At 43.2% G+C, this 14,426-nt stretch overlaps 1 protein-coding gene across 1 annotated transcript; it reads right to left on the bottom strand.

Annotated features, from left to right (window-relative positions):
• Window positions 1–424: 424 nt before the first annotated feature.
• LOC138348171 (uncharacterized) lies at window positions 425–9,862 on the bottom strand. Its single transcript, XM_069296784.1, has 8 exons — window positions 9,398–9,862; window positions 5,255–8,877; window positions 4,454–5,009; window positions 4,185–4,378; window positions 3,890–4,100; window positions 3,456–3,501; window positions 2,299–3,368; window positions 425–649 (listed from the first exon to the last, which is right to left on the bottom strand). Exons 1-8 carry the CDS (start codon window positions 9,860–9,862, stop codon window positions 425–427), a joined length of 6,390 nt encoding a protein of 2,129 aa, XP_069152885.1.
• Between the last annotated feature and the right edge of the window lie 4,564 nt (window positions 9,863–14,426).

Here is a 14,426-nt window from a genome sequence, read left to right as displayed (position 1 = left end):
TTCCGCGATGCATGATTCCGCGATGCATGAATTCCAGCGAGGCATAAATTCTTCTCGCGATGTATAAATTTTGACGAGGCATGAAATCTTCTCGTCATGCATGATTATTGACTCGCGATGCATGATTTCCGCGATGCATGATTCCGCGATGCATGAATTCCAGCGAGGCATAAATTCTTCTCGCGATGTATAAATTTCGACGAGGCATGAAATCTTCTCGTCATGCATGATTATTTATATTGCCCCCGTGAATAGTAACGGCAAGACGACCTCCAAATAATATATCGGCTTGATCGATAATGATAAAAATAATAATTGCATAGCTGTCTCTTCTGAGGTAATGCATTGTCTTGATCGACAATAATCATCTTGCTTTGATAACGCAATGCAAATAGTGTCTTCTATAGAAATCGTGAAATCTTCGCTAAGATTCCTTTTTGATCCACCTTTGAATCTGGTCAGGCACTTTGTAAATTTCATGTATTTGGGGAATGGCTTGAAATAAACAAACACATTCACAAGCATCTTGGCATAAAGATATGAAATGCTTCTTGCTTTCAATAAAATCACCGGCTTTGGAGATAGTTTTCTCCTTCTCCGTATTCATCAGTCGGAAGAATTCGGCCGATTTCGAAGTGAAGCTATAAACCTGCATCCACAGAAAAATTGTCAGTTTTAAACATACTGATCTGTGTCGATCCCTTCGATTGTTTGCTCCTTGTCTTGACGTCCTCGGTTGATTTCCCGATTTCCCGACTCTTGATAGATAAGAAAATATCTTATGCCAAAACAGATGAAATATAAAAGGGAAATTTTTAAGAGAAGCAAGAAATTTTTTAAGAAATAGTATCTCGAAAAAGTCAATGCCAAGTCATGTCATGTCAGGCTTAACGAGCTTCTTTGAGTCCGACGCTTGTCGAATGAATTTCAGAGGCATTCCGGACTTGTGGGGAAGTCCCATGACGAAATTTTGAGGCCATCCTCAAAATTTCTGTCCCAGTTTAGTATCTTGCTCATCTTTCCATTGTAACCGAACAAATCTCGGAATTTTTGAGATCTTCTCAAAAATTCTGTCCCAGTCGCAAACTCGAAATGTCTTTAGTTTGATCCGCTGAGGAGAAGGTTCCTTTTGGAGAATTTTTGAGTCCCTCTCAAAAATTCTGTCCCAGTTTCTATTGTAGAAGGGGGAAATAGAAATCTTACGAGAGATATGACCGAGCCCTTGTGGCGCCTACGTATCCCGTTGAGGCAGGAATCAGGTCAAACGTAGTTCCCCTTAAAGGTTAACAAGAATAAAATTTACAAAGAAACCAACCGAAGCCGACAAAGGCCGCCTACGTATCTCATTCTTGAGAATTCAGGTCGAACGTAGTTCAGGTACAAAGAAATAGTAAAGGGGGGTAAATGGGGTGACCGAAGCCGACATAGGCCGCCTACGTATCTCATTCTCGAGAATTCAGGTCAGACGTAGTTCGTTACAAGAGGGATAAGAATTCAAATTCGAACAAATACAAGCAAACAGAAGATTACAAGTAAATGATGGGAAATGCAGAACGAACTTTACGCGTAATATCTCTTGACAGCATCTAAGTTGATAGGTTTGGGCCATACAGCGCCATCCATCTCTGACAAGACTAAAGCACCTCCAGATAGTACTTTGCGGACCATGTAAGGACCTTGCCAGTTTGGTGCGAACTTTCCTTTGTACTCGTCTTGATGAGGAAAAATACGCTTAAGAACCAACTGACCAACTTCAAAATTTCTGGCTCTCACTCTTTTGTGAAAAGCGCGAGTCATTCTTTGTCTATACAACTGGCCATGGGAAACAGCAACCATCCTCTTTTCATCAATCAAGGCTAGTTGATCAATCCGTTTGCTAACCCACTCAGCATTACTTAGCTCAGCTTCTTGGATGATCCTCAGTGACGGTATCTCGACTTCAACAGGTACGACTGCTTCTGTTCCGTATACTAGCAAGTATGGAGTAGCCCCAGTTGATGTTCTGACCGTCGTTCGATAACCCAGTAGAGCATATGGCAACATTTCATGCCAACCCCGCTGCTTGTCAATCATTTTCCTCAGAATCTTCTTGATGTTCTTGTTGGCGGCCTCTACAGCTCCGTTCATTTGAGGGCGATAAGCAGTTGACCTTTGGTGAATAATCTTAAATTGTTCACATATCTCTTTCATCAGATGACTGTTGAGATTTGCACCGTTATCAGTGATGATGGATTCTGGAACTCCAAATCGGCAGATCAGATTGTTGCGGACAAAGTCGGCCACCACTTTCTTGGTTACCGATTTGTAAGAGGCTGCTTCCACCCATTTGGTGAAATAATCGATGGCAACCAAAATAAATCTGTGTCCATTGGAAGCGGCCGGTTCTATAGGGCCGATGACATCCATTCCCCAAGCTACAAATGGCCAAGGTGAGCTCATAGTATTGAGTTCGTGAGGTGGCACCCTTATCAGATCACCGTGCACTTGACATTTGTGGCATTTTTGCACGAATTTGCAACAGTCATGCTCCATAGTCATCCAGAAATAACCGGCTCGAAGGACTTTTCTTGCCAAGGTAAGCCCGTTCATATGTGTGCCACAGACTCCAGCATGTATCTGTTCAATAAGCCTCACGGCTTCAGCAGCATCCACGCATCTCAAAAGACCCAAATCTGGAGTGCTCCTGTAAAGGACTTCTCCATTCAAAAAGAAATTGAGAGCGATACGACGTATCGACTTATTTTGATTAGATGTGGCGTCTTCTGGATATGTCCCAGACTCCAAGTACCTCTTTATGTCGAAATACCAAGGCAAACCATCTGGTTCTGATTCCACGTGTGAACAATGGACTGGATGCTCCTTCAAATCTATATCTAGCGGGTCGATGTAATCAATATCCGGATGTTTGATCATTGAAGCGATGGTGGCAAGAGCATCAGCTAATTCATTCTGTATTCGGGGAGTATGTCTGAACTCGATCTTGCGAAACCTTTTACACAGGTTTTGCACATATTGTACATAAGGTACAATCTTTGGGTTCTTCACAGCCCATTCTCCTTGAACCTGATGGATCAAGAGGTCTGAATCTCCAATAACCAGTAACTCGTAAACATTCATGTCAACGACCATTTTCAAACCGAGAATGCAAGCTTCATACTCAGCCATGTTGTTTGTGCAGTTGAACCGTAGCTTAGCCGCCATAGGATAGTGCTGACCAGATTCTGATACCAAGACTGCTCCAACACCTTTACCCTGGTGATTCACCGCTCCATCGAAGAATAATCTCCAACCTGGATAAACTTCAGAGGTATCTTCACCCACAAATGACACTTCTTCATCGTGAAAATATGTCTTGAGAGGTTCATACTCTTCATCAACGGGATTTTCCGCAAGATGATCAGCCAAAGCTTGTGCTTTTATTGCCTTCTGAGTCACGTACACGATGTCAAACTCACTCAACAGCATTTGCCATTTAGCCAGCTTCCCAGTCGGCATCGCTTTCTGGAAAATAATACTTCAACGGATCCATCCTGGAGATAAGATATGTAGTATACGACGACAGGTAGTGCCTCAGCTTCTGGGCAAGCCATGTCAGAGCACAACATGTTCTTTCCAGCAAAGTGTAACGAGACTCGTACGGAGTAAACTTCTTGCTGATGTAGTAGATAGCCTTTTCCTTCTTCCCTGTCTCGTCGTGTTGACCAAGTACACATCCAAAGGCGTTATCCGAGACAGACAAATATAGCAACAAAGGACTCCCTTCTCACGGAGGAACCAATACTGGTGGGTTAGACAAGTAGCTCTTGATAGCGTCGAAAGCGGTCTGGCACTCCTCAGTCCACTTAGTTGGGGCATCTTTCTTCAGCAACTTGAAGATAGGCTCACATACCACCGTCGATTGTGCTATAAACCGGCTGATATAGTTTAACCTCCCTAAGAAGCTCATCACCTCTTTTCTCGTCTTTGGCGGAGGTAACTCCTGAATTGCTTTGATCTTGGAAGGGTCGAGCTCAATACCTCTTCTGCTGACTATAAGCCCTAACAATTTCCCAGCTGGGACTCCTAAAGCACACTTGGCGGGATTTAGCTTCAAGTTGTACCTACGCAAACGTTCAAAGAATTTTCGCAGGTGTGTCAAATGATCCGAACTCTCGCGGGATTTAATTATGACGTCGTCCACGTACACTTCAATTTCCTTGTGAATCATGTCGTGGAAGATAGTCGTCATGGCTCTCATGTAAGTGGCACCGGCATTTTTGAGCCCAAACGGCATCACCCTGTAGTGATATACCCCCCAAGGTGTGATGAAGGCCGTTTTCTCCGCGTCTTCTTCATCCATCCGAATCTGGTGATAACCCGCGTAACAATCCACAAATGACTGCATCTCATGTTTGGCACAGTTATCAATCAGAATATGGATATTTGGCAACGGGAAATTATCCTTTGGACTAGCCTTGTTGAGATCTCTGTAATCAACGCAAATCCTGATTTTTCCATCTTTCTTGGCGACCGGAACGACATTCGCCAACCAGGTGGGATATTGCGTTACTTCTACCAACCGGGACTCTATCTGCTTGGTGATTTCCTCCTTAATCTTCAAGCTCAATTCAGGCTTGAATTTCCGAGTCTTTTGCTTCACCGGCTCGAACCCTGGGTTGATAGGCAGCTTGTGAGATACGACATCGGTACTCAGCCCCTGCATGTCACTGACCTCCCAAACAAACACATCGCTGTATTCGGCAAGCAAATGAATCAGGCTCTCCTTCTGAGTTTCATTCAGGTGAATGCTGATCTTAACCTCTTTGACACATTCTGAATCTCCCAAATTTACCGTCTCTGTTTCCTCCAGATTTGGTTTATGTTGATTCTCGAATTGTCGAAACTCTTCTACTACATAGTCTGGTTCCCCACTTTCTTCGTCGTAGTCGTCAGCCTCGTCGTTATTTGCCTCATTCTGTTCGTTTAGCTCATGACATGACATGACGTTGGCAGGTTTGTAACTTACGTTACTGAAATCATAAACAGACAAAATTAGAAAAGTAAAATATAACAAGCAATCGAATAAACAAAGTTAAAATAAGGAGGCTTTCATTTAAATTGAATCAAGATGCAAAGCTGGGTCATGGCACAAGGCCATGTCGCCCTTTAAACAATCATAACAAAATTCAAAATCAAGAAAATGCAGAAATGGTGGGTCTCGGGCCTCTTCCGAACGACCACCGATTTTGGCATGCACAAAATAATTCCTTTCTACCCAAAAGTCCGGGACATCAGGATTGGTGTGGACGTCCAATTCTTCAGCATCTCCCCCGGTTCAGCATCACGAAAGCCAGCTGGCTCAGCCTCCTCCTCTATGACGGCATTGATCTCCTTGAACAGGTCACAGATTCCTTCCCTGTCGTCTTCAGGCTCGGCATGCTCCCGAACTGGAAAGGAGTGATAGAGATGCGGGATCGGCTTAGTCAACTCTTGATCCCTTCTCCTCTTCATCTTCCTATCATCATCTGTAGGGATGTACCCCAAACCATACTTTGATCCCTGAGCAAGGACCGGAACAGGCTCAATAATTCCTTGGGAATCTCTTCCCAATCCGAAACCTGGCTCGAACCCATTTTGCAGCATCACCGTGGCTATCATTTTGTACACGGTTGGCATGGAGTTGAGGGCCAAATCTTCGTTGGTGGCATTCACCAGCTCCACCGTGTAAAAGTCTGCGCCTTGCGGCATCTCATCAATGACCGACACCTGCTTGCCCGAGCGACTTCCCTCGCCGTGAATCACTAACTCTTCATTTTTCCATACAAGCTTCATCATCTGATGGAGAGTAGAGGGGACGGCTCCAGCCATGTGGATAAACGGCCTTCCCAAAAGAAGGTTGTAGCTAGTGTCTATGTCCAATACTTGGAATTGCGCACTGAACTCTGCGGGGCCCATTTGAAGGGTCAAAGTCACTACCCCTAAGGTGTCTCTTTGCACACCATCAAATGCCCTTACATTGACCTGATTCTGCTCTAGTTTCGCAAGGTCAAAATTTAGTTGCCTCAACGTCGACAATGGGCAAATATTCAAACCGGACCCATCATCTACTAAAACACAGTTGACAACCTTTCCACGACATATCACGGTAATGTGTAGCGCTTTGTTGTGGGATCTTTCTTCGACCGGCAACTCATCGTCACAAAAGCTGATTCGGTGCCCCCGAATGACTTGATGAATCATAGCGGCCACGTTATCACTACTTGTACCTGAGGGTACGTATGTATCATCAAGAGCTTTCATTAAGGCTTGCCTGTGGGACTGAGAGCTCATCAGCAGGGCCCACACGGAGATCTGAGTCGGAGTCTTCTCTAAATGTTTGACGATGGAATAGTCCTTCGGTTGCATCCTTCTCCAGAATTCTTCTGCTTCCCCCTCGCTTATCGGCCTCTTAGCATGGTTCTTCTTCTGTCCTCCGAGAGAAAGCTCATCAGGAGTGTAGCACCTTCCGGACCTGGTCATGCCTTGGGCCACGACAGTTTCAATGACAAATTTGGGCTTAACGAGGGTTTTCGAAGGCACCAAGGCAACAGCCTTTGCAGGTGTCAGAATAACAAACTTCCTCCTTTCTTTGACGCTTAAAGAAGCGACAGCCCTTTCCAAGTCCTCATGCATAATAGGGGTAATCATCTTTGTTCCACACCCGTCTTCATCCGTTTCAATCATATTAAGGTTGTCACCTCCATGATTCGGCAACGGATTTGTGTTGACGTTTGGCACCGCCGGTTGAAAAGAAACTACCTCCTGATTGATCAGGTCTTGGATTTTGTGCTTGAGGTTGATGCAATCTTCCGTGTCATGTCCAACACTGTTGGAATGATAAGCACACCTTTGATCTGGCCTGTAGAACTTTGAGTTGACATCCCCGGGTTTGGGCCCCACAGGGTGGATGTATCCATCTGCGGCTAGCCTCTCAAATAGTTTGGTCCGGCTTTCAGCAAGTGTGGTAAAGTTCCTTGAAGGCCTTTTTTCAGATCTCGGACGGGAAGTATCATAACTGCTTTGCCGAGGGGGAGGCACCCGCTGATAATTTTGGGTATTTGTACGAGGAGCTTGGCCCCGGGGATAAGGGTTTGCCTGGAAATTTGGCATTGTAGCTTGGTAATTCGGGAGGGGGTCCTGGTATAATGGAGCTTGGACTTGATAAGTGGACGGAGGTGGTCGGTAGCTCGACTGTACGTTGGCACAGTTGGGAGCAATATTCTGATAAGGGGATGGGATCTGGTATGGTTGAGGGTAATTTGGGTATATGGGAGGAAAATTTTGGAGATTAGAGGGTGGACTTTGGTACGACGAAATTTGAGCATTCTGATAGGCGGGGACAGTATTGTGGTTATTAGGATGATTGGGTTGTGGGTAGTTGGATCGGTGGGACTTTGAGGAAGGCCTGAAACGATCTTGGGAATGTGACGGGTTTCTAGGGGTTTTTCTTCCCCCATACGAGACAGCGGCAACTTCCTCTCTTCTCTTTCTTATCAATCCTGAAGACCCAGGCGACGCAGATACACGGGCTATCTTCCCCGATTTTAGACCATCTTCGATAGTCTCACCAACTTTGACTATCTCAGCGAATTTAGCTCCGACTAGCAATATGATCCGATCATAGTACTCAGGCTCCTGTACCCGCACGAATACTTCCACAATCTCTTTCTCGGTCATGGGTGGCCTTACCCTCGCCGCTTCTTTCCTCCACCTATAGGCAAATTCCCTATAGCTTTCAGTTGGTTTCTGCTTCATCTTCTCTAGAGAATACCGATCGGGCACTATTTCAACATTGTAGGCGAATCGGTCAATGAAGTCCTTAGCCAGTGCATTCCAACTGGGCCACTGCCTGGTTTCATGTGAAGTAAACCACTCGAGGGCCTCCCCACACAGACTTCGGCTGAAAAGCCGCATCAACAAGGCCTCATCCCTGCCAACTCCCACGAGCTGGTCACCATACGCTCTCAAATGCGCCATAGGATTGCCCACTCCTCCGAAGGTGTCAAACTTCGGAATTTTAAAACCTTCGGGAAGGTTCAAATCTGGATGGATGCACAATTCTGCGTAGCTAAGTCCGACGGCGTCTGGGATGCACTGCAGCTCTTTCATAGCCCTTTTGATTTCTTCATTTATATCGATCTTCACTTCTTCTTTCGCCTTCCATTCTCTTTCCCGTTCTTCATAGTGATCCAACTCAGAACCGTGCACCTCGTGCTCGGCAGGAACGGGAACTTGGAAGGTGGCTCTTTTGGGGAGGGGTGGAGCTATAGAGGGACTTGGAACGTTTTGGGCGGTCTGGTAGTTTTGTGGGTAGACCTGAGGATTGGTGTTCTGACTCAAATGCGGATGAAATGCTTGGGTATTGAAGGCAGTTTGAGTTTGGTTTTGATTTTGTGGCGGTGGGGCAGTTTGAGTATTCTGAGGATGGGGTGGTATTTGAGGGTGGTTATTTGGAAGAGGTGAAGGAGTTTGGTAAGATGCAGAAGCGTATTGAGGGTTTTGGGTTGTGAGGTCAATCACAGACGGATTATGCACAGGTGTAGAAGGCTGGTTCTGAGTTGGATCTATGTTTGATGAAGGGAAGTAGACCGGAGGTCTTGCATCAGCAATATTAGTACCAAATCCAGGTGGAGGCGCATCCTGTCTCCGTTGCATTTCAACTTTCATTTCAGCAATCTGTTGCATCAGTTGCATGATCAATTCATTCTGTTCCACTACAGTGGGCTGAGCCACCACAACGTCAGTAAGACGCCCTTCGTCATTGTTGTCTCCCATAACTGTTTTTCCTTTATCTGAATTTGATCGAGGGAAGGAATCTGTAGGACCTTTCGATCTGGTGAAGTAAGGATGATCTGCCAGCTTTATTGACACAGATCAGTAAAAAGGTACCTGAAAGGTAAAAACAACTCAAAGGCAAATTTGTTAGTGCATATCCAGAGTACAAAATGCTTAATATCGCACATAAAACAGATAAACACACAAGTCGTTTTGTTTGAGGATATCTTAACCCACGAATAAGGACGGATATATATTTTGAACAAACAGGAATTTGTTTGTTTGGCGTTATCTTGGGAAATCTGAATCACGTTGAGCTATGGTCTTCTTGCAGCTGCTTTGCAACGTCCGTTGATCTTATCTTCGTATCTCCGAAACATGGAGGAGAATGAAAATTTTTGTGATAGGGGCCGGGCCAAGAAGGCTGCCTACGTATCTCACGGGGAGAATTCAGGCCCAACGTAGTTCGGATTTTAGGATGAAAATTTTCCATTCATTCTTTCGTTGTGATTACAAGGGAATTGAAAAACAACATTGAGATTTCTAGAAGACTACATTTGGAGACTTCTTGTCTTATGGCTGCGTCATTCCTTTCCTTTCAGACAGTCGGAAATGGAGGCTTGTAGACGATTTCTTCTTCATCATCCTCCTCAATCACTTCACGGCCGGGGCCACTGTTATCTGCTCCCTGATCACGGGCGAGGTATTTTCCGCCCTTTGGGTCGCTATGGGTCGCCAATTCCTTGTCGAGCGTCGCGTTTCTGTCCAACAACACAGCAGTCTCGATATCTATCTTCGTCTCTCTTGCCTTTTCTTCGTGTATCTCCAAACGAAGCAAGTTCAACCTTTTCCTTAGGCTTTCGGTTTCCATCTCAACCTCCTTCTTTCTCTTTATCTGTAACGTCAGATCTTCATCCAAGGTTGTGACCGCAGCTTTGTAGATCGCCGTGGTCACGTCTACTTTGAGTCCTTCCTCCTTAACCTTCTGAATCTCTCGAGTGACTCGCTCGATCTTTCTTCGCAATTCCTCCTCAGTGAGCTCCGTCTGGACGTTCTTGCCTTTGTCCATAGCGGTGATTCAACTTTCCTGAGATGATAGAGCGATACTTAGGATTTATGGTATGGATTTTGTGTGAGAAACTTGAGACTCAGGATTTTTGGTCGGACAATTGTAATGTTGGCTTCTGTATACTCTTTAGGATTTTGGCTAGGAGTGGGTTTACGATATCCTCAATCAAAGCAACATAACACATAAACATTTAAACAAATATATCGTGTCCTAAACATGCATGTGACCCTTTTGTGCCAAGGGTAGGCCTAACGAATTGAAGGATGTATATGCTTTTTTAAACCCGATTATTATCCCCCACAAAATTTCATTAATAGCATCCAAAATGTCTGATAAACATAAAACAGAAAATAGTCCTGAAAAATAAATTACAAAACAAAGTACAAATAAAACTGTCCCACGCAGGGGATGGTAAAAATCATGCCTCCTCTGATCCTTCGCCAAGTCTGGTCCTCTTGGCGATGTTGACCTCTTCCCACATGGCATATCTATTCGCCCAGAGATGATCTCTTGCCAATCGAGCTCCTTCTTGATGACTGAACCCCTCTATCGATTGAATCTGTCGCTCCATGCTATCATCTAACTCTGTCATGCATTGTCTGGCCCTTCGCAGTTCTTGTTTCAATCGAGCTATGACTTTGGCATCTTCGGAATGACGACGTTGATGCTCTAATTCACTCTTATCAAACTTCTCTTGAAGGCGGTGAAGTCGGACTTGATGTTTGGCTCCAACATCGGCAATAATGTGAGGAACGTTTGGACCAGGCTCAATTGTTCCAGCGAGACTCTTTTTCAACCATTCTTTGTACTCCTTCGAACATTCTGGACGAAACCTATCTGGTACAGGCTCACCCAACACTCTTCGAGATCTCCACATCCTACGCATGTCTTCGGAAAATGCCACTCGCCCATTCTCGTGGTCAGTTACGAATTTCCTCATATCTGCAATCTGGGGCAACTCCTGTTTCCCTCCTAGTTGCCTCAGCACTCGACCGGGGGCGTATGGCCTAGTTCCTCTTAACCCAGCAAATACCAAATAAGGGACCTTTTCAGCTCGAACCACCATATTCTTAGTTACCACCAAACTATCTATCGACCATTGTACGTCTTCTTCTCTCAACCCTCGAAGCCTCGGATACCAAAAACTCTCTCCTCCAGTCTTGTTGCAACGATTGTGATACAACCACCAGTCATGACTATGTAGTTCGTCGGATCGTCTAAAGGGATCTGGTTCTTTGGGGTTATGAGTCTTGATTAAATGACGCATCATCCACCACTGTAGTATCAAATTACACCCTTGAAAGAAGCGTTCTCCGTTCTGACACTTGTCTAAAGCCCTGTAGATGTCGGCCAGAATCATGGGCGCTAAAGTGTAATACTTCGTCGATGTTTTGTAATCCACTCCATAAAAAATGGCATGAGTGACCATAAATACACTAGGATGAATAGTGTATTTTGGCCCTTGGGGAAAAACCATCGTGCCGAGCAAACATATCGCAAATGCAAGGGGACGCGCCTCTTTCCATTTTTCTTTTGAGACGAACTCATCTTCATGTTTCTCATAAGCCCTTGCACGCCCAAATCGATAATATAACTTTCTGAAAGGTATATTCGGACCAGGGAGTTTGTCCATCCACTCGGCTTTAACCAATGACAATATCTCTTTAATTTTGGCGAAATCCCATGTTATAGGATTTAGGAGATCTGTATCTGCATGTCGTTTCCTTTTGTTGCACATGGCGATACTTTCATAACTGATGAGAATTTCTTCTATAGTCGGCGTCAACTCTACTTCCCCGAATCGAAAAACCATATTCTCGCTATCCCAGAATTTCACCATCGTTCCAATCAAGCTAGGCCATGCATTCATCTCTAACAACGACGGAAGATGACCTATGTGTTTCTGAACAATTCCTTTATCTTCGTTGTTCATGAACTTCCACCATACTTTGAGGAAAGGGTCAGGGACAGTAACCACTCTTGTTTTCAGAGGTTTGTGTGCCGGGTTCATCCTACAAAAATAGCGAACAAAATTTAGTCAACCCCCACCCCGTGGACAATAAAGCGTTTTTAAAATGCATATACATCCTTCAATAAACACATAAACATGATTGTCCGTTTTTGGCAATTTAGGCCAAATAGACGCAAGGTGGGCTTCTAATGGGCCCAACACGCCTTGGGCGTTGGGTCGTCATAGTTCAAATGCTCTTACGTTCGGGATTTTGGCTCGGCTCTACGCTAGTTGACTAAGAGTGGCTTTTGAAAGGACCGGGAACCCAAACGGACAATTTGGGCTGAAATTTGCGACAACCATTGGACGCCTAACGAACCAATAAATTGCTGCTAATTTCGAAAAAGGGTGAGTATAAAAAAATCCGGCTGCGGTTCCGCAAACCGTCCTTTAATATACTATACATATATATTGGAAATATGCCATGAATGCAACGACAATTTATGACAAATTTAAACATATTCAGTACAAACAATATTTTAACAAAAACAGTTAGTCAAACAGTCAAATCTTATGGTTAGAACTTAATTAATCCCCAGCGGAGTCGCCATTTCTGTTTTATTTAAAAATTACTATTAACTATTTTTTGGTTTAAAAATGAAAAAATATTGACTAGGTTTCAAAAAATCAATTAATCTTATTATTTAAAAAAAATCGACTTTTCGAATTACGGAGTCGCCACTTGATTTTGATAAAATCAAGAAAAATTTCAAAAGATTTAAAACAGATTAAAATCAATTGAAAAACAAAGGTTCGAAGTTCAATGTACATCCCGAGAAGGTATTAGGCCCTCGGGATGTCCGCTAACTTGCGGTTGACCGGCGATTTGACTAAATGACTTTTTAAGTAAAAAGAAAATTTATTTTAATATTTATTATTTTATTTTTTATTATTATTATTTATTTCTAAAGGGAGATATTTTGAGGGAATTAATTTAAGGAAAACTAAATTGTGATAAAAGTAAGTAAAAACAAAAATAATAAAATTTAAATAATGAAAAATGGCTACCCCTTTAGAAGATTTTTTAAAATTCTACCAAGATATTAAATAATTCAAACAAATAAATAATAGAGAAAGAAATATTTGAACTGTGGCTTGATTGCCCAAATTCTTTCATTTGGGCTTTGGCCCACTTGTCATAAACTAATCCTTATACTTGGGCCTTCTTTAAAACCTGCAGAAACAAATGGCCTTTGGGCCTGTTAATAAAGGGGGGCTGAAGGGCCCTGGCCCAATCCTGAAAAAGAATCACAAAGTATACACAAGTGTATACATGCTGTATACAGCATATATTTGACCCATTTGGACCTCTCAAGCCCTGCACCTATTTGAATATATATTTTCCGTTACTTTTCCCTGTATTGCCCTGCGTATTTGTACCTGTACAATTTTTAAAACTTACTTAACAAGTGTATATCGTCGCCCGATAATGTATACTAATGTATACGGGCTGCACCCTACGTCCGCATTGTTTGCCTAATTCCGAATTTTAATTAGAATAGGCGTCCCTCTACGTTCCCCTGCCAATCACATTTTTTACACATATTTATATTATATCGTGTCTGTATATCAGTGTATACAGACTGTATATCAGCCTGTTTTTCGACTTTCGAGAGTTGAAAATTCATTTTAAGCAGCGTATTTTCACTGCCATCGACCCAGATTTCGGATTAGGCCTCCTGTGCACATTTCGACCTGTATATCAGCGTATAACAGATGTATAAAACATGTATACTGCTGTATACATGTTCTTCAAATCCCTGCAACAACTTTTCCAGCAGTTTCTGCTGGTTTTCTTTCGATGCTGTACATCCTTTCAGGGGTTGGCTGACTCGGAAAAAGTGTTTTGAGCCTTTATGGCTCAACGAGAAGGTTCAAGGAATCGGAGTGAGGTCCATGAGGACTCGAGAATAGTTTTACATGCACACAAAACAAGACAAAAGAAAATTAGCACCTTGAACGATAAACTAATAGCAAACATTTTGAACAAAACGGGGATAAAAATGAACTACTCGGAGGTTCGAATTAAAAGGGGGATAGATGACTTCAAAGCGATTCATAATAACATTAGCACAGAATAAGATTTCACACCCAATAAAGAGAATGGCATGAGTACAAGGTGTATACACATACTGATGCATCCATCATATGCATGGAATCGCATCACTGCTGCTTGGTAAATATGCAAAACAAACACCCTTCTTTATTTAATCCAGCATACTCCATGCATTGCAGAGAATTCAAAATAGCGATGGACACAAAGAAACCAAGATTTAAAGCAGCGATTTCAGTGCAAAAGGTAGCAACAACACACATTATTAGCAACTAAAACAGTATTTATTCCCACCACTTTTAAGAATGATTAGTAATATCAAATGCAAAGCAGGCTAAGATATGGCATTATAGTCCCAAAAAATGAGCTACTACTATTTCCTCTAGCTTTATAAATATGATATGATCATAAAACCCAAGCTCGATCTCTAAGCAGTATGCTTAACAACTACGAAAACAGACCGAATATTTGAAGGAAAATCTCAACATAATTCAAATTAC

The sequence above is a fragment of the Solanum lycopersicum genome, chromosome 4, assembly GCF_036512215.1.
Source record: "Solanum lycopersicum chromosome 4, SLM_r2.1".
Classification (NCBI taxonomy): domain Eukaryota; kingdom Viridiplantae; phylum Streptophyta; class Magnoliopsida; order Solanales; family Solanaceae; genus Solanum; species Solanum lycopersicum.
The sequence above is the reverse complement of the archived record's forward strand: the minus strand, read 5'-3'. Positions and strand labels throughout refer to the sequence as shown.